The sequence below is a fragment of the Kogia breviceps genome, chromosome 15 (assembly GCF_026419965.1).
Source record: "Kogia breviceps isolate mKogBre1 chromosome 15, mKogBre1 haplotype 1, whole genome shotgun sequence".
NCBI lineage: Eukaryota > Metazoa > Chordata > Mammalia > Artiodactyla > Physeteridae > Kogia > Kogia breviceps.
In genome coordinates this window covers 55,539,526-55,564,701 of record NC_081324.1, presented here as the reverse complement: position 1 = coordinate 55,564,701, position 25,176 = coordinate 55,539,526, and the positions used below count along the sequence as shown (strand labels likewise).

The window sequence follows — 25,176 nt, the reverse complement described above, 5'->3', positions numbered from 1 at the left end:
CCCACACAGCAACGAAGACCCAAGGCAGGCAAAAATAAATAAATAAAAATTTGCAACCAAGACCAACAAAAGCCAATTTTGGTAAATAAAGAAGTTTTAAACAAGTAAGTTTCTATCATAAAGTTTAATTATGGTTCAGAAAAAATTGAGTGAATAACTTTCTCTGAAAAAATATATCGACTCTTTGTAGACTGCAGTTACTGGGGGAGGGGAAGGTAGGGGTAAGTTAAACTACCCTATTTTCTATTCTGAAAATGACAAAAAAGTCCCATTTCCAGTCTGATTATAGAGATGCATGTGCCCCAAATGGTTGAGAATAAATACAACAAGAAAGGCAAAAGCTGTAAAGCTAAGGGCATGCAATAGGCTCTAAGAGAAAGTCTCAGAAATACCCAAAGTAGCAACAAGGAAAGTTTGGCTGGAATTTGAAGTTCTTTTCAGTCATCTTTGTCTTTCGCTCCATGTTTAAGGATGCGCGTGAACTCAATGTAATTGAAATTCCCCTTTTTGTCAATAGGTGCTTCTCTATACAGCTCATCCACTTCCTCATCTGTAAACCGATCTCCCATTGTGGTCAGCAGCTCTCTCAGGTAATCCTCCTGAATGGTGCCTAAAGAAAAAAGAACCAGGGATCAGAAGACACACTACTCTGAGGAGTAATTGCAGGGGGCATCTACACTTGACTAAGCATGGGCTATATATGTTAAGAACTAGAAGCATGCAAATGTATGAAATATGAGGTCTTGACATGCTAAAGCCAGCCTCAGCAGACAGCTGCCTAGAAAATGCTCTGTTGCTTAGTGACATTAACCTGCTCTGCTCTACTGACCTCACCCGACATCCATCTCCTGATCTCTTGATAACAGTGGCTAAGCCTATGCCTAACCACAAGCCATAAAGTATGATTAAGGAATCTAAGCCTCATGGTTCCTTAAAGTAGCATGGTCACACTTATTCTACAAGTAAATACTCTAAAATCATCATAAACATTGATAAAGTGCTTCAGTGGAAAGAACACTGAGGTCCTGAGGTTCAGTTTTAACAAGCTATGTTACTTCAGGCATTTCACTTTACCTCCTTCTTTTTCTTTATATGTAAAATGAGATTTAAAAAATTTATTTTAACAAATTTAATTTTAGATTCAGTAATAAATATGTTCAGACCCAGGATGTGCAAAAACACTGAGTAGATATTTGAGCATTAACTATGTTGCAGACACTGGGATAGGCATTGGGGGTATAGTGGTGAGCTGAGAGGAATGCTTTCTACTCTGGACTTCTGAAAGCAGGGTTCTCATAAAGCCTGACTGCACATAAGAATCATCCAGGGACCTCAAAACAAAACAACTCCAGAGGCCACCCTTGATTTATTATCTGTTACTGATATTTTTAAACGGCTCCCCAAGTAAATCCCATGAGCAATCATGATTGAGACCCACTAATGCAGTAATCCAAAAGTAATAAATGACCATTCAAGCAGAGAAATTTTGAAATTCATAAAGTAAAAAAAGAAAAATCTAACAACTTCCTTGTATGTGAAATTAAGCTAAAACATTAATATACTTCCTATGAGTTTAAAGTGTAAGATCAGTTCACAAAAGAAACTCTAGATTTAATATACTTCCTATGAGTTTAAAGTGTAAGATCAGTTCACAAAAGAAACTCTAGATTTATGGATTGTTTTTGCTAATTCAATCCTAGATTTAAAAAAAGTTCTCTAAATCTTAAGACTTTTAGCTTGTAGAAATAAATCCTCATCTCCAGCCAAGTCATTCAACTATTATGTAAAATCATCACTGACTACGTGGCAAGGGACTGTGGTAGGAGCTGGGAGGGGTTACAAAGATGGGAATGTAATGCTGGTGAAGACACAGCCATTATCCTGGGAGCAGGGAGAGACCGTGATGATTAGAAATAAGCACACAACTAAAGTAGAAGCTCAGGTAGAGTATGTGCCAATAGAGACATACATAAAATACTTTGGAGGGGGAAAGGGAGAGCTTTTAAGTTTTCCCAGAGGTCAGGAGAAAATAGTATGAAAACACAGGTAGGGCTCTATAAAGAATGTGACCATTGAGATGACTTTGAAGAATAAATAAGACACTTTACTCTTTTATGGTTTTATTCCCTTCCACTAAAAAAGTAATACCCATTGACTGTAAAAAATTCAATCAATACACAAATGATTTAGCAGGAAAAAAGTCTCTTCTGCCTGCCCCTTCCCTACCCCTTCCAGAAATAACTGTTCATAATCTTGATTTCAAGGGGAAGGAGGAAGGAGGTGGTAGAAGGAGGAAAGGCAGAGGCAGAAATGGTGGAGGTGAGTCAGGGCAACAACGCATGGAGGAGTCTGGAAGGAGGTTAGGAAGAGTTGAGGGTGGTCTACCTGAACAGGCCAAGTGAAGCCCTATCGTGAGGAGCCTTGAAAGCCAGAATGGGGAGACTATGCTTCCATGCCCAAACTATGCTTGGACTGTTTAAACTAGTCCAAGTAATGTGTAACCAGAGGGTGTGCCTTCCTTCTCAAAAACTTACCATGTGAGTTACCCCCTTATCGGGCATGTATTTAGTTAACCTTTGGGGTGTCTTTGAGAGTTCACTCTATGCAGGCAGTAAGCTACTATCTCATTTCCTCATTTAATCCTCACAACAACCCTATGAAGTAGGTAATATTACTGTCCATCTTACAAATAAGAAAACAGAGGCTTAGAGAAGTTAAGTAACTCGCCTGAAATCACACAGCTATTATGCAGAATAGGATTATGAAACCGGGGCACCTGATTCCAGAGGGAAAGGTTAGATACCAGATCTAAACACTCTCAGAGCTGAGAGGCACCTGATAAACAAACATAGGATTTTACTGGTATCACCGCCTCCATCAATTTAAACTTCTTCTAAGATTGCTCCAGTAAAAGATATTCATTTGACACACATTTACTGAGTGCCTGACCCTTGTGGAATTATTCTAGTAAAGGAGTAACATAAGTTTCCTAAAGAAGTTTCAAATATACCTATTAAATTGTAAATTAAATATTTAAGGGCAGAGGCAGTGAAGTGAGTGACTAACAAGCCATAGGCAAAACCTGTCCCCCAAAATAGGTATGGTATAAACCTGAGGGTATTATATGTCATCATATTTCAAGTTATTATATATTTTAGTTGCCATAACCAAAAATTAAATCACTTGGTAATTAAAGGTTACCTCAGACTTACCAGTTGCTTCTTCATCAAAGCAAGCAAAAGCGTTTCTGATGACATCTTCTGGATCGGTGCCATTTAACTTTTCACCAAACATCGTGAGAAACATGGTAAAATTTATGGGACCTGGAGCCTCATTCATCATGGCGTCGAGATACTCATCAGTTGGATTTTTCCCTAAACAAGAAAGAGGGTCATAATTTTAAGAGGGTGATAATTACACCACAAAACGCATCAACAATTCATCATGGTAAACATTTTGACAAGAAAGATGATCATTTAAACAGTTTGCTATTTGCATTCCAGATAGCAAAACTATTCGGAAAAAAGTCTTCTCAATGAATAGGATCCGTATTAAGAGTCTGGAGACTGTGCTGTTCCACTGAGATGTCAGGAGGAATAACACTGCTCTCATAATCAAGATCAGTGTTTGCAGTGCATGCATGTACACGGCCGGCCCCCAGCCTAACCCTGAGACTTGGCCAGAAATCTGCAGGTGGTCCGGGGACCACACTTTGGGAAACAATGCTCCGGACTTTGAATCTTAGTGAACTGTAACATCATTTGATTGGCTTCACAAAGCATCATTAGATTGGCTTAAGAAATAAATATAAAAGGTGTTACAGAAATTCTATTTGATTTATTAATGTTAAAACTGATCATTACCCAGGGAGGCAAGCATATCATGCAAGTCTTCCTTGTCGATGAAACCATCTCTGTTCTGATCGATCATGTTAAAGGCCTCCTTGAACTCCTGAATCTGTGACTGGTCAAACATGGCAAACACATTGGAGGTTGCGCGTTGGGGGCGCTTCTTGGTGGTCTTGGTCTTTGCTCTTTTGCTCGACATGGTGGCGGTTAAATCCTAACAAAGGGAAATACAAGAAATAACAAAAAGGAAACTGAACCAACCTTCCTGATATGTTTGAGCCACTTAGAGATGTGTCTAAAGACTATTCCACAGGATAGTATCACCTGGCAAAAATCTCTCTCAACTAATCGATACCATTATGCAGAGAATCAATCTACAAAGAGAAAAACCAGACTCATGCTTTGAGTTCACTCATCCTTAGTAGTTGTGACGAAACTATGACAAACATTAATTCAAAGCTCAGAGCATTATCAACAGGATTTCCTGTCCCCAGTACTACTGGACAGCTGATTAAGGACCAATAACCCAAACTACTAGCTTAATAACAATACAGAAAACAAGAAACAAAAAACGTTGGGTTCTGTACATCAGTGCTATGGAATACTGAGGGACACCAACTCATCTTCAACAGGTCTATCCTTCTGCAGCCCTAGATGGAACCAGCCTCCCATTCTAAGGTGGACAGAAAGAAGGAAGGAGGATTAACTGATGGGACAGGTCTTCATCTCCTAATCTTACTGCCAAATACCATTCTTCCACTAGCAACTAACATTTCTTATCATACCATCACTCCTGGAATCAAAGTCAGGAAAGATATGTTAAAAGGCTAACTGAAAAAAGTATAGAAAACTCCAAAGGTAACTCATCAATAATTAAGTTTTGTAACTATTTCCACTCTATCCTAACCAATTTGTTGCACAAAGCTAAGCTAAATCACTTGAGGTGACTAAGTCCTCTAAACAAAAATCAGAGCACAATAAAAAAATTTTAAAGCAATTTAGTTTTTAAAAAGTTTTAGAAAGCATTTTAAGAGGTATGGAAACTACCTTTGCTCTCTAATCTAAATTTATCCCTGTAAAATTTAAGTTAAAAATAACGTTTAATAATACCTAAGATGAAGAGGTAATTTTCCTTTCAACACAATCTTTAATACTATAAAAGTTTGTTTGAAGTTAAAAATCCCACAGTCATCAGATAATAAAATTTTACCATACCATCTTTCAGAGCTGAGGTGGCAATGGCAGTCTGCAAAACCTCTAACGCACAAGACTAAGACACTGTATTCAGTTATATTCTTTGAAGCAGGTCTAAAATAGGCACTACTGATTTCACTCTCTGACCAGGACAACAATTTTAAAGCTTACGTTCTGAAAACAACATTTAACTATGATGTAGCAAAACACTATGCCCTTACTCTAAAAATAAGTCTGTGGATTGCAAAGAATGAAGTACTACCTAGATGTCAGTACTGCAAAGTGACTTTAGAACACAATGCTCCACATGAGTTTAAAAACTTATTACTTACATTCTTTCCTTGATTACACATCAGCCAGGCTAAATTCAATTATGGAAATAATTAGAAAAGCTCTGACTCTGCCTCAGATTTTCTTTTTTTAAAGCTAATCTGTTCTCAGATTTTAGAAGGAAATTCCACAAAGGAGAGTCACAAATTCCAGTCCATTAAATATAGCACTCCTAGGATACACTGGAATGTGTTGCTGGTTAAGATATACCCTACGTGACATAGCAGTTATGATATATACTCTTCCCTAGTTTCCAAGTTTCCTTTAATCACTCTTTCATGAATGCATATTTTCACTCTGTAACACCTCTGGATGCAGTAAATCCCACTATTATCTAAACTATATGGAACTGTAATGTCCCTCTCTATTCTAAATGTAGTTTTGAAAACTACAAGGAGTTATAGCTTATATGTATTATTCTTCCATCTCTTAAATGGACTCCAGGACTTGGGTTAGTGGTTGAGACCCAATGAGTGGCATATATTTGCCAGTCCACATCTCTTTAATATTTTAGGTATGCCATGTCTTTGCAAAACAAAGCACATCTTTAAAAAGTCTGTTCTGCTTGACTACATTATATTCCCCTAATGATGCACAAATGTCAGTTATTTTAAGAACAAAGAAACTGATGAAAATTATAGGTCAAATGGTTGATACAACTGATTTTTAAAATCTACATAAATAAATAAATTTATAAAAAACAAAACAAAAAAACTCATAGTACTCAATTTGGTGCGGGTCCTCTATACACCTTTTTAAAACTTAGTTTGGATTATAAAGCAACACACACCCACTCTCATTCTTGAATTTTGATGTATTTCCTATTTAGCCTTTTTACAGTTGTTTTTTTTAAAAAATAAATAAATTTATTTATTATTTTTGCCTGTGTTGGGTCTTCGTTGCTGCGCGTGGGCTTTCTCTTGTTGCAGCGAGTGGGGGCTACTCTTCATTGGGTTGTGCGGCTTCTCATTTGTTGCGAAGCACAGGCTCTAGGTGCGTGGGCTTCAGTAGTTGTGGCCCGCAGGCTCTAGAGTGCAGGCTCAGTAGTTCTGGTGCACAGGCTTAGCTGCTCCGCAGCCATGTGGGATCTTCCTGGACCAGGGCTCGAACCCGTGTCTCCTGAACTGGCAGGCAGATTCTTAACCACTGTGCCACCAGGGAAGTCCCCTATTAAGCCTTTTTAAAATCATGCATTCTTTAAATTTGTAAATGCATTCTAACATAGTTTTTAAACATTATAAAGGTTTTTTGGGGATCAGCACTGACAGTGGTCTCATAATTTTCCTTTAGCTCATTCGATACTTAACCATCAACCTTTAATATGTCAGTAGAATTACATTCATGTGCATTAAATGTCATGAGTGCTGATTATTATTTAAAAATTAAAAAATGTAAGGTAGGTGTGCTATCTTCAAGGAGTTTAAAACATAGCTGGGGAGTCAACTTTAAAGAAATAAGATGATTGGTTCAACTTATGCAATGAGTCACAGTTTTCATTCCAGGAGTATGGCTCTCAAGTTAAAACAATGCGTAACAAAAATGAAAAATAACTCAAAGGTGGTACATGACTATCAAATATTGTGAGTTCAGAAAACATCTTTGTTTCCAAAAGATTTGGGCGGGGGGGAGGTGAGAAGACTGAAAAATCCTAAAAGCTACAAGACGTCCTTAGAATTAAAAGACTTAAATGTCAGTCTTAATTCTAACAAATTAGGGTAGTTAATTCTACCAAAAACTGGTAGTATACCGTTGGGCAAGCTACTACATGGGCCTTTACTTTTTCAAGGAGGTTGGATTCTGATCTGTGAGTTTATCTCCTACCAGAAACCCAGATCCTTTTAGTGATAGGGAGTTCAGCTTTGCAGTCAGCTATTTCAAAATAAGGAAAGGGTGTTTTTTATTTTCCCCTACCAAACTGAAAGTATGGGTGGAATAAACACTGGCGGAGAGGGAGCCAGATGAGGAACAGTGCTATGATCCGAAGGAGAAGATCATTGATGATAGATACTGTCATTGTCCTCCTTGCTATGATTCTAGTATGCTGTCCACTTTTACTCTCCCCAAACGAGTCAACCTGTAACCCTCTTCATGTAACAAGCCTTCAGCAAACACACAACTCTCATAAGCTAGGGAAAAATAAAATTGAAAATATCTTATTCATCAATGTAACTATTCTTTATTTAGGGTGGGAAGATTGCCATGAAGGCACCTGAGATTTCTGAGTTATGTCCTCACTCATCCTAAGTTATAGTCTAGAGTCTATTTTTCAAGCATTTAATGAAAGATCTTTGGTGTGAAGGGCTATGTGTTGTATGGAACTTGAAAACCCACAGACTTGAAGAGCCAGCTTCTATTAAATATATAGAAGAGATTCAGTCAAGGAGATTCAGTTTACAGATCTGAAGGAGTATAATCTTGTCTTAATCAGGGAAAAGGAGTGTTGGTGGTAGTGAATTTCTAGATTTATCCTTTTAGCTTGATCAAATAGGAAGAGAATCATTCAGGATTATGACAAAAGGAGGGATACAAACTATGTAAGGAAGATGTTAGACTAGATTAAGTGATGGGGGAAATGGAAAATAAAGATCCTCAGAGGCTTTCCCCACACATCAAGGGCAACCAGAAGATTTTTCAGAATTTCTAGATACTCTGGTTTCATTTATAAAATGGGATTAATCCATACCAATATTACATTAAATTACTCTAGTTAGAATCCTAGAGTCCAGCGTTTGTAGTGGTAATAAATGTAAACTAATCCGAAGACTTTTTCTACAGAACTAACACTCAAATTGATAGTACTCTGGAAATATGATTATATTCTTTAAGGAAAAACTTCCATTTTAGAAAACACTTCCTAATGTGAGAGCACGTAGTATCTGCTTTCCAAATCCAGACCAAATCTACCGTCTCATTTAATCAATGCACTTCTTTTTTAAAGCTAAGTATATGTAAATTTTTGATGCTAACCACGGCTTTTTAAAAGTACATTTTTTCAGGCTGGTGCTTCCGTTCCAACTAAAACAAGTTTTCAATTCCTACGCAAACTTCCGGTAGAAGGTAGGATTAGTTCCCTTAGACTGCCACACCCAAAAAGTTCTCAGCTCTTGAGAAAGGCAATTCTCTGTCGTGGTTCACTTGCCAGTAAAGCCTCACTTTTTTAAATAAAAAGCTTTTTCTGGTTAAGTTTTATGAAAAGCCTTACAGAACATGAAACAAATAGTAGTAATTTCAGGAAATATTCACTTTCTTCACCTTTAAATATAAAACTTTTGCACATAAGTTAAAATCTCAACCTAACGCTTATTTCTGTTCCAAAGTTCTGTAAAGAACTGATACACTCTTTGATAAACCAATTCAACTACTTTAAAAAGTTAACACTTTGGGAAACTGACTTAACCCCGAGTCTCCACCCAAGAATAACACGGTATTGTATTTTGGAGTTTTTCTGGAGCCGCAAAGTAAACCCCGAACTCCTCTTTGTCCAAATATCACTTAAAAATAAAACTCTAATTACAAAAGTGGACTCCGAGCTGAGAAAGTTGCTAATTTGAGGTGGTTATTCCCACTAAACGTAGCCACACAGCTGCAACAACAGCTGCTGCGCGGGGGGAGGAGGAGGGCGCACTGGGCTACAGTTTTTGCGCAAACTCTCTTGAATCGGGCAAGTTTACGTTATAAACTAAACTTAGTCCCAGAGTCAGCTCCGCGGGGCTCGGGTTTCGCAGGCCTGCTGCCGCCCAAGCTCGCGGCGCCAGCAGAGTAAGCCACACTTCCCGAGCTCCTACTTTGGGCAAAGGAGCGAAGTCGGCGTCTGGGCCGCTTCCGGCCGCGGCCTTCAATGCTAGAGCTGACACTGGGGCTCGAAACGCGGGAACCGACTGGTACACCTGCCCCAGGTGCGCTCCCGGCGCCGGGGAAGCGCCACTGCCCCCACCCCAAGCCGTCCCGAGGGGATGCGCCCTGGCATGGGCCCCACGCGTCCGACCGCGAGCACCACTCACCCTGCTCAGCCGCGAGAACCCGAGCGCTTCACGGAACCGCTCGCTGCCCTGACTGCCACTACCAACTGCCTTCCACTCCCAGAGACGCAGCAAAAAACACTTCCGGCCTCCGCTTAGCGGACCGGAAGGAAGCGAGTCACCATTCTCTGCTAACCTTGTGAGCCTGGCTTAATGGAAGGGTGACGGGGCGGGGGAGTTGCCAGTGTGCTCAAAGGGCGAAGTTTTGACCAAGTGCACGGGAAGGACGTTTCAAGCGGGCAGCTTATAACGTAAAAGAAGGTATAATGGTTCGCCGGGCGATGACTGAGTTTTCCTTTTTTTTTAATACCTCTTCTTACAATGTAAGCTTTTCTTCCCCCCTTTCCTCTTGAAAAATGGTTGACTCTGTCCTGTGGGTTTGCCCCCCCGCACATTCCAGGGCCCGGCCAGGGGCGGGGCCCGACAGCCCAAGTCCTTGTAGGGAAATCGCGGAGAGGGCTTCGCGCCCCACGTGACTGGCCTTCGCCCCGCCCCAGAGCGCCCAGCCCTTGCCGCCGAGGAGTTGTGCGAGTGCGCGTGTGGTTCACCTCAGGGTGACTCGGGAGGTTCGGAGGTTTGCTTGCGGTTTGCAGAACGGCCCGCGTATCCCGAGAGGCTGCCTTTGGGCAAAAGATTTGATCTCTGTGTACCGTGTTATTTTATGAAGAGTCCCGCCCCTCCCCACAGAAGCAAACATTGTTTAGTCCTGAGGGCCCTCAGACAAGAGGCCACCATTTATTCGGCCCAGAAGGATTTCCTCAGGCCACGGGCGGCCGAAGACCTCCTCCCTATTCAAAAACGTTCGCGGTTTTGTTTCCCACCAGAGCCCCTCAGACCCCATGAACAAGATAGCCTGACTGCGTCCGGCTCGAAAGGAAGACTCGCGACCAGCAGCGAGAACTTCCTAACTTCGCCCCCGCCTCTGACTGTGGTGCGGGCGTGCGCCTGGTGGAAAGGGGGCCAGAAAGTGGGGCCTATTCTGCTCCGCTCTCCTTGCCCTGGGCCGCTTCAGCCAGTGCGTCTGCGTTAAAGGAAAGCCCTTCTTCCTCCTCCAGACTCTGGCGAGAGAGCTTGTGCGGCCGGTTCCCTGGGGCCGATGCCATTCCAGGGTCATCCTGGCCCCGGGGTCACGTGCCTGGTCTGGCTCACGTGGCCGGAACAGTTCTGAGGTTTGGGGTCGCCCACGAAAGCCGCCCTCACTCGAGTCACCCTGCTGCTGACAAGGAAGGTAAAAGCTGCAGGATAATATACTCGAAATACGAATAAGCTACACCTTCAAGGACCTCAGGAGCATTTGTCTCTTAACCAATAATATATTCCCAAGTTCACTTAGAGGTAACGTCACTGAAAAATAAACAACTGCCCTAATTCTACAGCGTGAGTGAAACGGAGATGATTAGTTTACCAAACAGCCTTGGTAGTGAGAATAACTTGGGGTACTAGTTAAAAATACACCATATTGGGGGCCTCATCTCCAGCCTGCTGAATCAGAATCTTGCAGGGCGGGTCCTGGGAAGCCATCAGTTTAACAGGGGTCCTAAGTGAGTCTTATCACCAAAGGTGGGGAAACAGAGCGAGGGCAGTTTAGGGTCTAAGACTAGGCAGTGAGGGCACTAATTCCAGATGGCTGAGTCGGGGCACTGCGGATGGTTCTTGGAGCCTGGCTTGGGAAGCTGGGCGGGCCGCCTGCAGTGCTCACACCTCCACCTGCCACCAGGGGGCGCTAGAGCTCCCACTGCTGTCCTCAGGGAAGAAAACTCATCCCCTATGGTGAAATGGACGGTATAGTTTTCCCCTCAGGGCGGCAGGGAGCAGCAACAGTCTTTTGCTTCTGTAGTATCAGATAATTGCGTTGTCTGTCTGCTTTGCTTCTATTCAGTCAACAGGTATTAAACAGCAGCTGCATTGCCAAGCGCTGTGGTGAGTGCTGTGGTTTATTTAGTTTTTGAAATAGAGCATAGTTTCTACCTCTGGGATGACAGGGGAGGGGAGTAAAGGCACAGGGAGTTATCAGGGAACGAACGTGGAACAGAAAATTATAGCATAATTTGGTAAGGTTTATAGAAGGAGCACAGAGGAGGAAATCAGCCTGTCTGGGGACTTGTGGAAAGTGTCCCTCGGAGGGCTACTGAAGAGCTGATTCTAGAAGTCAGTAGGGAAAGAGAGGAGAGGGAGATTCCAGGCAAAGGGAGCAGCCTGCCTGATTGTCTGGAGGTGGTCAGAGGGCCTGGCTGACTGACCACAGGGATTTGTGTGGTCCATGTTCATTCATCAATTTATTCATTCCCCAATTAACTGTGGGTATACAAAGGTTAGCAGTGTGGAAAAATAATGTTGATAAAATGTTATTCAAATTTCCATCTAATGTTTTGATATTAAATTTTAATGATTGGACCCACCACCAAAGACCTCTCACTCTAATATCTCTTCCCTTGTGGACCCTTCGGGAGATCTTTGCCCTCAGGTGACAATCTCCTTTACACCTTGTCATTAAAAGTTTAGAGACCTGGGTTGGGTTTCACAATTTTCCTTTAGCCTACTGAGTAACCCTGAGGGCAAGTCATTCAACTGATCTGAGAGTCAATTTTCTGACTTGTAAAACAGAGGATAACACCTGTCTTGCTTATTTTGTAGTTTTCCGATTAAATGAGTTTATATGAAAGTTTTCATTGAGTACAGCGGCTTTCAAATTTTTGGCAACTCATAGTAAGAAATTTATATCACTAAGCAATACTTGACTGCCTGTAATACTTTCTAAGATTTCTATTCTTGTCAACTTTATGCCATTTAACTTTTTTTAAATGCTCAAGACCCACTACATGTGAATTTATGATCCACTAATGTGGAGGTTCACAACCAGGGGTGACTTTCCCCCAAGGGAACACTTGGCAATGTCTGGAGACAGTTTTGATTTTCATAACCAGGGAGCTGCTATTGGCATTTAGTGGGTAGAGGCCGGGGATGCTGCTAAACACCCCACAATGCACAGGACAGCCCCCTACAATAGAGCGTTATTCTGCAAAAAATGTCAGTAGTGCCAAGGCTGGGAAAAACCATGCACTAATGTTTCAGGAACTCAGACTATATAGTATGCAATTATTTGGGGGTGCTGTAATTACACTGAAAGGGCACTACTGCTCCTGCCTCAAGGTGAGGCTCTTCCCCCCACCCCGAGATCAGATCTAAAACAAACAAAAAAAACACAGAGAAAGAAAAGGAACACACAGTTACTATATACCTGTTATGTACTAGGTATTCTACATAAACTTTTTTTTTTTTTTTTTGTGGTACGCGGGCCTCTCACTGTTGTGGCCTCTCCTGTTGCGGAGCACAGGCTCCGGACACGGGCCCAGCCGCCCCGCGGCATGTGGGATCCTCCCGGACCGGTGCACGAACCCACTTCCCCTGCATCGGCAGGCGGACCCCCAACCACTGCGCCACGAGGGAAGCCCCCGTCTACATAAACATTTTTATCATTTAATTCTTAAAACGACCCTGTGAGGTAAGTATTATCACCTCTGTTTCACAGATTAGGAAACCGAGGCTTAAATACTTTAGGGACTTGCACATTACCAAAAGACAATAAAAGAACCAGGGTTATAACTCATGTCTGCTTGTCCAGGGGTAAGATAGAAGGACAGGGGCCAGTGTTTCTTGTTCATGAATCCCTAACTCCTAATAAAGTGCCTAATTATCCATGGGTGCCAATAAATATTCAGTAACTGGTTACTTGTTCAAGTGCACATAGCTAGTAAGTGTCCTGACCCAAAGCCCACATTTAATTTTACTATGCTGCACTCTCTTCTTTGGTCCAAGGAGGGCAACTCCATACCCAAACAACAAAGAAGCATAGCTGAATTGACCCTTGGTGTTTACCACCTAAGTCAATTATTTCATAATGATCACTTGCAGTTTTTATTGCATGTAAGAAACTTTTGAATGTTAAGAGACATGGCTTACGTTCTGGTTTTACCTACATAAGTGAAATTCTAATTCTCTGTGTATGAAATAGAATGTAACAATTAGCATTAATTCAGTAAAACAGTAGGAGGAGCTTCTTTCTTTTAAATGAAGTAAAGGTGTTTGAGTTAATCTGTATTAACTTTAAAGTTAATAGCTTAAAAGCGCCAAAACTACAAGTAGTATATTAAAAGGATATAGAAAATTCTACATAAATAATTCCTTTTTTAAAAAAAATCACAATTATTTCTAAATTCAGGAATGATATTAAAAAAATAATGTGAAGTTGAATTAAGAATATTTGAGAGGCTTCCCTGGTGGCGCAGCGGTTGAGAGTCCGCCTGCCGATGCAGGGGACACAGGTTCGTGCCCCGGTCCGGGAAGATCCCACATGCCGCGGAGCGGCTGGGCCCATGAGCCATGGCTGCTGAGCCTGTGCGTTCCTGTGCTCCGCAACAGGAGAGGCCCGCGTGTTGCAAAAAAAAAAAAAAAAAAAAAAAAAAAAAAATTGAGGAAAGTTATTACTTCCATACTAGTAAATCTGAAAAAATAAGATAGATAAATGCTTAGGAAAATTAAAATACTAAACAAGATGCAAGAAGAGAGAATATGAATAAACCAAACCAAAATAAGAAATAAGAATTACCTAGAAAATAAGTTACTGGGCTCCAGTAATTAACTGAAGAAATGCTGCTCCAACTACTAAAAGACAAAGATTCCTAATATCATAATATTATGGTTCATAATTTGAAATACATAGCCTAACATAGTTGATGCTAATAATAGTTTGTTAATGAATGAGTACAGTGACCAAATTACATTTTCTGAGTTAACCTTATGAGGCAAAAAATTTTTTAAAAATACCCCCAAATAAAACTAATACCTAAAACAAAAATTATGGTTTAGGCTTGCTACAATTAATTCTTTAGTTTCTTCATCTGGAAAAGAGCATAATAATGGTATTCATGTTATTCAACCATTGTATGGATTAGGTGAGATAGTCCATGTAAATGTCTTAGTGAGAAATCGACTTTGGTTGGTTAAGGCACTGAGATTTGGAATTTGTCAAGCAGTTAACCTAACCTGGCTAATTAATGTACCCATGTTTTGTCTACCTGGCTGGAGGAAACAAGCTGAGTGGGCACACTTTAAATAATGACAACAGACGTCAAGTGAGCCCTTGATGCTACCTAGGTACTCGTGACATTTCTCTATTTCTTTCATGCTCCTAATCTCTTCGATGTCAGTTTTATAACTTCTGTCTTCTCACACCTTCAACACCTTCTCCCCATCCTTGCTCTCAGTCCATGACCTTGCTTCTGAGTCACTGAGAAAAAAATGACTCCCGCAAGCTCCCACACCACCCACATTTACCCACCAGCCAGCATCTGTCCCCATTTGTTGTCGTCTCACTCCTCTTTTGTTAAATTGAGAGGAACCCTCCTTGCTCCTATGGAAAACCAGTTCCTCCCTTTGCTCACTCATGTCACTCCAACAATTCTGCCCTCCCCAGTGTCATCAGGTTCTCTCTCTCTTTATTGGGTTATTCCCATCAACAAGTATGCTGTAATGTATCCCATGTATGGCAGGCTCCCCCAAAGATGTCCACATCCTAATTCCAGAAACTGTGCCTATGTTAGGTTACATTAACAGAGGACTTAAGAATGAAATTAATGTTGCTCATGAGCTGACCTTAAAATAGGGAGTTTATGCTGTGTTATCACGATGGGCACAGTGAATCACAAGGGTCTTAAAAGGAGAAGAAGGAGGCAGAATATGACAATCAGAGGGAGATGTGACCATGGAAGAATGTTCAGAGTGATGTAACATTGCTGGCTTTAAAGATGGAGGAAGGGGGCCATGAGCCAAGGAATGTGGATGAACTCCAGAAGCTAGAAAAGACAAGAAAACAGATTCTCTCCTAGAGTCTTTAAAAAGGAACATAGTCTTGCTGACACCCTGATTTTAGCCTAGTGTGACCCAAGTTGGACTTCTAATCTACACAACTGTAAGATAATTAAGTTGTGTTGTTTTAAACCACTAGGTTTGTGGTAATTTGATATAGCAGCAATAGAAAACTGCTACAGTATAAACAAACACCAAAAAACCCCTCTTCCTGATGTACTTTCCTCCTTCAGCTATTGTCCTATTTCTTTGTTCCCCTTTATAAAAGTCCTCAGAAGAGTCACCTATACTCACTGGCTCTAGTTCTCTGTTAAACTCACTATAATAAGGCTTTTTTTTCCCAGCCACTCCACCAACAAGTGCTTATCAAGGTCACCAATGATCTCCATGTCATCATGGCCAATTGCCAGAGTGATCACTCCCTCACCTTTGAAATACTTTCTTCTTTGCTTCCAGGATGCCTCACTCTCCTGGTTTTCCTCCTTCCTTATGGCTACTCTTCAATCTCCTTTGCCAATACCTCCTAATTTCCCTAATCTCTCAGTGTAGCCCAGAACTCAGTGCTTGGCTTTCTTTTCTTTTCTGTCGACACTCCTTCCCTAGCTGATCTTATTTACTTTCATGGCTTTAAATACTACTTAGACACTGATCACTCTCAGGCCAAAACCTCTGCCCTGCACTCCAGACTCATGCATCTAAATATTCACTTGACATTTCCAAGAGGAGGTCTACCAGGCATCTAAATCTTCAGACTCCAAAACCTGCTCTTCCTGTTGTCTTCTCCAGCTTGGTTAATGGCATTTCAATCCTTTAAGTTGCTCAGGTCAAAAACCTTTGACTCATCTATGCCACCTCTTTTTCTTTCATGACCTTCATCCAATCTTTCTGTCAGAGTATCTCCAGGGTCTAGAACAGTTATTAGCACATACCTACTGGTTAAGTCCTTCAAAATATATTGGAATATGACTTAGTCTCACCAACTTTACTACCATTTTAGTGCAAGGTAACCTCTCTCAAGCCTGGCTTTTTGCAATAGCCTTCTAACTTGTCTCCTTACTTCCACGTCCCCCCATGTGGTACTTCCACACCACCAAAGAGTAATCCTTTAAAATGTAAACCAGAACATATTCCCTATTAAATTCCATGAAGACTGGGTTTTTAGGCTTCTTTGTTTACTGAAGTATCCCCAAGGACTAGAACAGTGATTATTATTAGCACATCACAGGCACTCAGTAAGTAAAAATACATATTGACTGAATAAAGAGCTGGAAAGTAGAATATAAGGGGAAAATGGTAGAAATAGGAGGCTAAAGGAGTAAGCAGAGACTGTATCCCAAATGGCCTCTAAGTCATTTCTGAAGGTCAGTAGGATACCACTGATCTGTCTTAAGTATGGGGTTAATATGAGCAGAACTGTGTTATTTAAAAATCTCTCTGATAGTTCAGAGGAGTAGCAGAGCGTGAGCCTGGGAGAAGGAAGAATCAGGATTTCTGACAGATGACACTGCCAGTCTCTGAAATGAGGAACCTGGGGGAGAAGTAGTTTGGAGTGTGGGGTATGGTGACGGTAGGAAATGACAGTTACAGTTTTGGATGTTTTGAGGTAGTGGATTAGAAGAGAGTACAGAGGCATTCACTAAAACAGCACAAAGAGACAAGAAGATAAAAGTATAAAAGAGCTGTCAAGAGTCAGGGAGGGTATATTTTGATAATCCATTGTATATTTAATGGGAAATCCAGAACAAGATAAAAATGGGAATGATGGGAAACAGTATTAAAAGAGACAATGACTAAGAGTTTCCCAGGATTGAAAGAGAGTCAAAAAATTTTTATTCGGGTTGAAAGTGCACTGAATATGAAGCAGGAAAAATAGAAATAAAGCTATGCCAAGTCACATCACAGTGAAACTTTAGAACATCAAGGGTAAAGGAAAATAGTAAAAACTTCCAGAGAGAAAAGACAAATGGCCTACAATGAAACAGTAATTAGACTGGCAGTATGCTTTCCTCCAGCAACATTACCTGCTGAAGGTGTATTCAAAGTGCTGTGAGAAGAACCACTCACTCCCTACACAATGTGTGTGGAATTGATGCGCAAAATCCTGACACCTCTCTCCAAGGAATTCTGGATGCTGGTCTCTCTAGAAACTCTCAGGTCTAGAGACTGATCTTGCCTCTTATAATTCCTGAGGAGGAACATTAACTAAGAGTCACAAAATTGATTTCACAGTCTTGTAACGTGTCCTGAATAGATATTCTGACAACTAATATTCTCAGCCTCTGGGATGTCTGCCAAAATTCTGAGATATCATGAACCTCACGTTTAACGTCCTATTGCGCTCAAAAATATTAGATCATTTTTGATTGTTCTCTGCTTTTTCATGTCTGACTTGCTTTCCAACTCGCTTGTAAACATATCCTATATTAGTTTTACACTAGCTAAGTAGAAGTTTTTCAGTGTATACTTTCAACAAACTAATGAATTGTTATTGTTATTATATTTACAGAGCTAGGCACTCTGTTACATGTTTTATTAACTCTCAGTCATTTCCATTATACAGATGAGGAACTTGAAGCTTAGAGAGGTTAATCACCTGCCCAAGGTCATATTCTGGGGAATAGAAAAGGCAGTAGTATTTATTGTTGACACATGCTAATCATTGATAAGAATGACTGTGTTAATAATTTGGAGTGGGAATATTTACCCCAAATATTGACTTATTTTTTTTGTTCTTCCCAGGAAAAGAGACTCTAAGGTCTTGTGCAGACTTTTCTGTAAGACCCACTGAAGTTAGTGCCTTGGTAAAATAACTGATTTGCCAGCCATCTGTAAGTGTATTGTAACTTTTGATTCTGAGTTCTTCTTTCTCTTGGAGAAATAATGGTAAATGAAAGTAATTTCTATGGGCAGATTCCATTTCATATAACATGTCAACATTTAACACAGAACACCTCCTTTTGCATTGTCCCTCAAGTGCTGATTCTGTAAAGCATTAAAGCACTGGTCTGGCAGCACTACCCAGGAATCCCTGACAGGTCGTCGAGCCAGAGGTCAAGTTTGAAGGGGCTTTCCCAAAGTCAGTATTCTTCCGTGTCTTACTGTGTGCTACACAATTCATTATTTACTGCTGGACAAAGAAAGAGCTATGATAAGAAGGTAGACATACTTCCCAAGAGTGCCTTCTTCTGTTTGTATTCCGAGTACCTTGCACAGTGCCAGACATGGCATGTGTGCGCAGTAAACCTACGTTAAAACTGTAGACCTTATTTAGGAACTCTGGGGCAAAGGTATAGAAAAAAATAAGGGAGATTTAGGAAGTGGTTAAATGATGAAAGTAGTCCTGTGTTGAAACTCAACCAGATGAATGTTATCAAACTTCTGTATGGCCTGCTAGGTCCAGAATGAAAAATCTCCTGGGACATAGGTAGTTGAGGTGACCAGATTAGCCACAGACAGGTTAGCTCTTGTTTGGATATATAAGCCAATAAAAATTATTGTCCAAGGCAGGGGATAACAATGAATAAAGTCTTTTATACTACTATATTAATTCTTATAGTAATTCTCTCTATTTAGATGCTTTTTAAAACATCTTTATTGGAGTATAATTGCTTTACAATGGTGTGTTAGTTTCTGCTGTATTACAAAGTGAATCAGCTATACATATACATATATCCCCATATCTCCTCCCTCTTGCGTCTCCCTCCCACCCTCCCTATCCCGCCCCTCTAGGTGGACACAAAGCTGATCTCCCTGTGCTATGCAGCTGCTTCCCATTAGCTCTCTGTTTTACATTTGGTAGTGTATATATGTCCATGCCCCTCTCTCAGTTTGTCCCAGCTTACCCTTCGCCCTCCCCGTGTCCTCAAGTCAATTCTCTACATCTGCATCTTTATTCCTGTCCTGCCCCTAGGTTCAGAACCATTTTTTTTAGATTCAGTAACTTGAGGTATGGACTCTTGTTTTTCTCTCATGGGCCAAATGATTGTTCTCTGAGTGACCTGCTGCTTCTTTAAGAGCATCTACTGTGTTTTCTCTCTACCAACTGCCTTTCTCTGCTAATTGTTTCTGGTCCCTCATAATTTCAGCTTGCCATGGCTTCTCTGACCCCAGATATACCCCAGGCATCTTTTGGTTCAGGCTTTTTGGACTTTTGGTCCTTCTAGTAAGTGTATTGACACTCAGTATTTCCAAAATCAAATTTGTAAGCTAGGAATGTGATTGGCTTGACTCACCTTTTTGGCCCAGGCCATATATCATAGGTTGCTGCCAGGATATATATCAGTAACCTTTGGGTTTGAAATGACCCATCACCTGTGGTCATAGAGTAGGAATCACATGGTGCAAAATATCAGCAGATGCTGTGAGCAGAGCAGGCATTAAGTGCTTTCCTGTCCAGGAAAGAGAATGGAGCATTAAAGCCAGATGGAACTGGGTTCAAATCCCAGCTCTGCTATTTGCTAGCTATGTGACCTTGGGTAACTTGTCTAATGTTATTCTCTGAAACTTAGTTTTATCATTTATAACTTGGGGATGATAACTGCTTTGTAGGGTTTTTGTAAGAAATAAATAAAATACTATGTGTAAAGCATGATATAGTATCTAGTACACAGGAGGTTTAATGGTAGCTATTTTATCTTATTTAAAATTTTTACTTACTTTATTATTAACAGATTAATAATGATCTCAAGAAAAATAGTCAATCTCCATGTCAAAGGTCAAAAGAAGCTCATACAAGAGGAAAACCAAATAGTTAGCTTACGTTGAAGGAAATGTCTGGCCTCACCATGAATTTTAAAAATGCATGTAAAAATAGCTATGAGATATATTTCACATCTGTTAAACTTGCTGAAATAAAATTGTACATTCCAATGTTGATGGCACAATGAAGAAAGAGTGCATTCATATTTGGTAGGTGGCATTATAGATTAGCCTAATATTCCAAATAGCACTCTCATGAAACATTTCCTTCAATTTGTAGTTCTTTTCTGGGGAAATACTTCCCAAGGAGGTAATTGAAAGGAAAACTTTATTTGTACAAAATATTTATAGCTCTCTTTTTAATTCAGAGGATTTCATCATTTTAGAACTGAAAGAGACCGAGGAGATTATTTTTCCTCTAGGGCTGCATATTAAAATCATTTAGGAGCTTTTAGAAACACTCATTTTCCCATGCCCAGAGATTCAGAGTTAATTATCCTGGAATATGGCCTGAGCCTGAGGATGGTTTAAAAACTCCTCAGGTGATTCTGATGTGTAGCCATGATGGAGAACCACTTTTCCAATCCCACTCCATTAGGAGAACTATGACAGAACAGAACCAGAGGGGTTAAAAGGCTGCCTCTGAAGGGAACACACACATAGATGTGGTAAAAGAGCTGAGGTGAAAATGAAGATGCTCCTAATTCTTGGTTCTAACTTCTAGTCTTAGTGAATAACGAAATATCCGTGTGGCCAACACCTAGAGACTAGGTAACAAATTATGGTGAAATAGTACAATGCATTAATCAATTGTTATTGAAAGGTATCTGTAGACAAAGTAGAATGTAATGTGTACACACTGATGAGAACCAAGTGTGATAATGTTGTGTCCATTGCTGCCCTCATTGAGAGTCCCAACCAGGACTGTTGAGTTCCCCCTTCGGAGGGGCACAGGTCTCCCTTCATGCTCTTCTCCCCTCACCAGATGGCCAAGTATTGCATCTCTGTTGAGGGGAATGGGGTTATCAGTGTCCAGGACTGCTGAATGGTGGACTGTCCATGTTGAACAGTGACGAATCAGAAGAATCCATTTTTAAAAATTATGGTGAAATATACCTAGCATAAAATTTATCACATTAACCATTTTCAAGTGCACAGTTCAGTGGCATTAAGTACATTCACATTGTTGTGCAGCCATCACCACCATCCATCTCCAGAACATTTTCATCATGCTCAACTGAAACTTTCTAGCCATTAAACAATAACTCCCCATTTCCTCCACTCCACCATCCAAGTCTCTGGCAACTACTGTTCTACCTTGAATTTGACCCCAGTACCTTATATAGGTGGAATCATACAATAGCATTTGTCCATTGTGACTGGCTTCCTTCACTTTGGAGACTTAGTGTCTCCAAAGTTGAGTTCATTTTTGAAAAAAATTATTCCCTGTCTTTCTCTCTGCTCCCTTGCTCTTTCCATCAAAGGTCCATTTCCTTCCAGGTTGAGGATCACCCCAGCCCTTCTTTTGGTCTTTGCTTTCCTGTTCTAGTAACTACCTTGCCTTTTCCCTCTCCTTTTTTCTAGGCTGTCTTATCTAGTGAGCAGGATAGGAAAAGCTAGCTCTGTAAGCTTGTATCTGAAACTACTAGTCTGAAACTTTGTTTTTTTTTTGTTTTTGCATCTTTGTTTCTGCTTCATTGTAGACTAGGGGAGGAAAGGGGACTCTTATGGTATGAAAGAGAGAATAAGGGAACACAGAACATAATTAATTAATACTTGGAGACATGTGCCTGCATCAGATATAAAAATGGTATCTGCAATATTAAAAGAAGTGAGGAAGCTATAGAATTTTGTCAGAATTGGTTTGTTTTAATTATAAGGGAATATTGTGTACTGGTTAATGTATGAACTCTGGATCTGGGTTATCTGAATTTGAATCCTTGCTTTAACACATTTTAGTTGTTTGTCCTGGAACAAGTTACTGAACTTCTCTGTACTCAGTTTTTCTCATAAATGAAAAAGGTATTATAATAATAGTATCTACTTTATAAATTGTTGTCAGGAATAAAGAAGTTAATACACATAAAGCGTTTTTAATACCACCTGGCAAATAGTAAGTACTATATAAGTGTTAGATAGCAATACTTTTTGGTCAGTGTTTTGATACTTCTGTTACCTATCACACCAACTTTAGTTAACTATATAGAAAAATAGATTTAAAAATTCAAGGTGACATTATTCATACTAGCCCCAAACTGGACACAATGCAAAGTTGTTTCATTGATGAACAGATAAGCAAAACATGGCGTGTCTTTTAATGAAGTACTTCTCAACAATAAAAAGAAGCAATCTGCTGAATCATGCAACAACATGGATGAATTTCAAAAACATCTTGCTAGGTTAAAAAAAAAACAGAAATAAAAGTCTACATATTATATGATTCCATTTGTATGAAATTTCTAGAAAAGGCTAAACTGTAGGTACAGAAATCAGTTCAGTGGTTGCCTGGGTTGTGGAAGTGACCAAGGGTTGACTGCAAACTGGCATGAGGGAAGTTTTCCAGTGATGGAAGTGTTTTAAAACTGGATTTTGGTGGTGGTTGCACAACTGTATAAATTTACTAAAATTTTTACTTTACTCTCAAAATGGATGAATGGATGAATTTTATGGTATGTACAATAAATTCTATAAAACTGTTAAAAAGAAATTGAAATTGGAGATTCACATCTGTTATTCTTTAGTCTGGTTCTCACTTTAAAAAGAAAAGAAAAAAAGTTATTGTTTTTGTAAAAATAACCTGCGTTGATTGTTGGGAGACAATTCTCCATGGGTCTGTCATGTTTCTGCACGTCTTGCAAGCAAGCCTCTGGCTTCCCTTTGTTCCAGGCTATCTTTTCAGGGATGTTTGAAGATAGAGAACGTATCTCCCTCCAGGGCAAAGGCAGGCACACCCCCTCACCAGTATAATAAAGAGAACGGCTGCCACTGTAGCAAAGAGCAGGCATGCTTACTGCTCCTTATAAAATATTCAGGTTCCCTAAGCTCAAAGTTCCACTCTCATGATGCAATCCAGTGTGTGTGCTGTTGTCACCTGGGCCTCTTCATGTTGTCCTGGGGGAATGCGGTGGATGGGGTTGTCACAATGGTGAAGAATATGCTGATGCTTTGGCTTCTGCTATTGCTGTGAGCAGTAGAGTCCTTTGACTCTGACCCAGGAGTCCCATGTCTTGTCAGCATCAATGAAACTGTAGGTTAATTTGTTAGCTTGTAAGCAGGGTAAAAAAGCTTACTCTTCATAGTATTTTGTGTGTATGATAAAATCTACATAACAAAATTTACCAGGTTAACCATTTTTAAGTGCACAGTTCAGTGACATTCAACACATTTACATTGTTGTGCAACCATCAGCACTATGCATCTCCACAACTTTTACATCATCCCTTATGGAAACTCTACCCATTAAACACTTAACTCCTTATTCCCATTTCCCCAAGCCCGTGGTAACCACTACTCTACTTTCTGTCTCTATAAATTTAACTACTCTAGGTACCTCATGTAAGTGGAATCATGCAATATTTGTCCTTTTGTGTCTGACTTATTTCATTTAGCATGATGTCTTCAACACTCATCCATGTTGTAAGCATGAATCAGGATCTCATTCCTTTTTAAGGCTGAATAATATCCATTATATGCCTTCACAGTTCTTGTCACTAAATATTTAAAAAATACAAACAGAGGAAGAGGGTTTGGATAAGTAAGGTGAAGATTCTTGTGATGGGGAAGGGAATTAAGAAGAGGAGAGGGAGATAGAGCAACTGGTAAAGAATAGAAATTAATTCCATTTCTGCAGCCACAAGTGCAGCATGCTACAGAAAGCCAAGGCCACTGTGGAATTATGCATCTGCTTCCTGTGGCCTGGAGTCTAGTCTGGGGGACAGGATGGTAGGTAGGGATCTGAGCCGGGGGTGGGGCCTTATCCCACGAGCTCCTCGGCCAGTGCTGCACATCACAGGATTGTCCTTTTTCAGAATCAGCTGTCAGCCCCAGCAATTCTCTCCTATCCCTGTGGATGGGAGCACACATGGGCCCCTCACAGCCTGTAGGTCCTGATGCAAGACATTGACTGCATTGGCTTAATTTGGCCATTGCCCGGGTACAGGCAAAATTAGAACTAGATCTAATTTTAGATCTAGATCTAGTTCATCTAGTTTAGAGCGAGCTCATTTAATAACTAGATGAGATTTGGCTTCTGATAAGAGTCCTAGTCCCGGGCTTCCCTGGTGGTGCAGTGGATAAGAATCTGCCTGCCAATGCAGGAGACACAGGTTCGATCCCTGGTCTGGGAAGACCCCACATGCCACGGAGCAACTAAGCCCGTGTGCCACAACTACTGAGTCTGCGTGCCACAACTACTGAAACCACGTGCCTAGAGCCTGTGCTCCGCAACAAGAGAAGCCACCACAATGAGAAGCCCGCACGCTGCAATGAAGAGTAGTCCCTGCTCTTGACAACTAGAGAAAGCCCGCGCGCAGAAATGAAGACCCAACGCAACCAAAAATAAATTTAAAAAAAAAGAGTCCTAGTCCCCTCCTCTAGCCCTTTTCAACGATCACCTCTCCCCTCTGCCTCCTTTCCCACCACTCTACTCATAATAAATCTGAGACTCTGGCCCGTCACGCAAAGACTTAATTGATTACATGCTGAAACATCTTTCTGGATAATTTCTAGTATAATAGGGATTTAAGTTCATAAAACGACACTCTCAGGAGAGAGCATTTCAGACATGAGCTAGAGGTTGAAGCAGAATTCTTGGAGTAAGGAGGATTTATTTTATTCCCCTCAAAATTGCTCCACATAGGATGTTGCTAATCAGCTTACAAACCAGGCAAGAAAAAACAGCTGCTCTTTGGATTGATAGCACAGTTATTCAGGCTAGAAAACACCTTAGAGATTATCTGGTTGAACCCTTTATTTTATAGATGAGAAAATGGAGCTTCAGAGAGGGGAAATTTTTATTGATGAGAAAATGGAGCTTCAGAGAGGGGAAATGACTTTTCAAAGTCACTCAATGAACAACAGGACTAGATACCAAATGCCAATATATATATACATATATATTTTTTAATTAGGCAACTCTGAGATAGGAAGGATACAATTAATTTACAACTTAAAGGGCTCACAGAATAATCTGGCTGAGCTTTGCTTTCTGTTGAAAGCATTTG

At 40.5% G+C, this 25,176-nt stretch overlaps 2 protein-coding genes across 11 annotated transcripts in view; one reads left to right on the top strand and one right to left on the bottom strand.

Moving 5' to 3' along the window:
- Positions 1-105: 105 nt before the first annotated feature.
- Positions 106-9,840, bottom strand: LOC131742690 (myosin regulatory light polypeptide 9). Of its 3 annotated transcripts, none has more exons than XM_059040847.2 (4): positions 9,374-9,840; positions 3,864-4,062; positions 3,213-3,374; positions 106-610 (listed from the first exon to the last, which is right to left on the bottom strand). In XM_059040847.2, exons 2-4 carry the CDS (start codon positions 4,045-4,047, stop codon positions 438-440), a joined length of 519 nt encoding a protein of 172 aa, XP_058896830.1. In that variant the 5' UTR covers positions 4,048-4,062; positions 9,374-9,840; the 3' UTR covers positions 106-437. The 3 variants fall into 3 exon arrangements, with proteins under 3 accessions (XP_058896830.1, XP_058896829.1, XP_058896831.1); XM_059040846.2 differs by lacking the exon at positions 9,374-9,840 and adding an exon at positions 5,064-5,332; XM_059040848.2 differs by lacking the exon at positions 9,374-9,840 and adding an exon at positions 4,959-5,114.
- The window catches only part of MYOM1 (myomesin 1), a 154,402-nt gene continuing 138,343 nt past the window's right edge, over positions 9,118-25,176 (top strand). The window contains exons 1-4 of one of the 8 annotated variants that reach the window (XM_067015301.1): positions 9,118-9,652; positions 10,216-10,726; positions 12,726-12,893; positions 17,996-18,084. The gene's annotated coding sequence lies outside the window, so the exon portion shown is untranslated. Of the gene's footprint in view, positions 10,727-12,725; positions 12,894-17,995; positions 18,085-25,176 lie in introns of all 8 variants that reach the window. The other 7 variants (XM_067015303.1, XM_059040824.2, XM_067015302.1 and 4 more) reach the window with 7 other exon arrangements.

Bases quoted from the DNA above. Each gene is read 5' to 3' on its own strand.
- LOC131742690 (XM_059040846.2), bottom strand. The intron at 3,375-3,863 runs GTAATGATCAGT...TTTCTTGTTTAG, and splicing joins TGATATGCTTGCCTCCCTGG to GGAAAAATCCAACTGATGAG. The intron at 611-3,212 runs GTAAGTCTGAGG...TTTTTTCTTTAG, and splicing joins CTTTGATGAAGAAGCAACTG to GCACCATTCAGGAGGATTAC.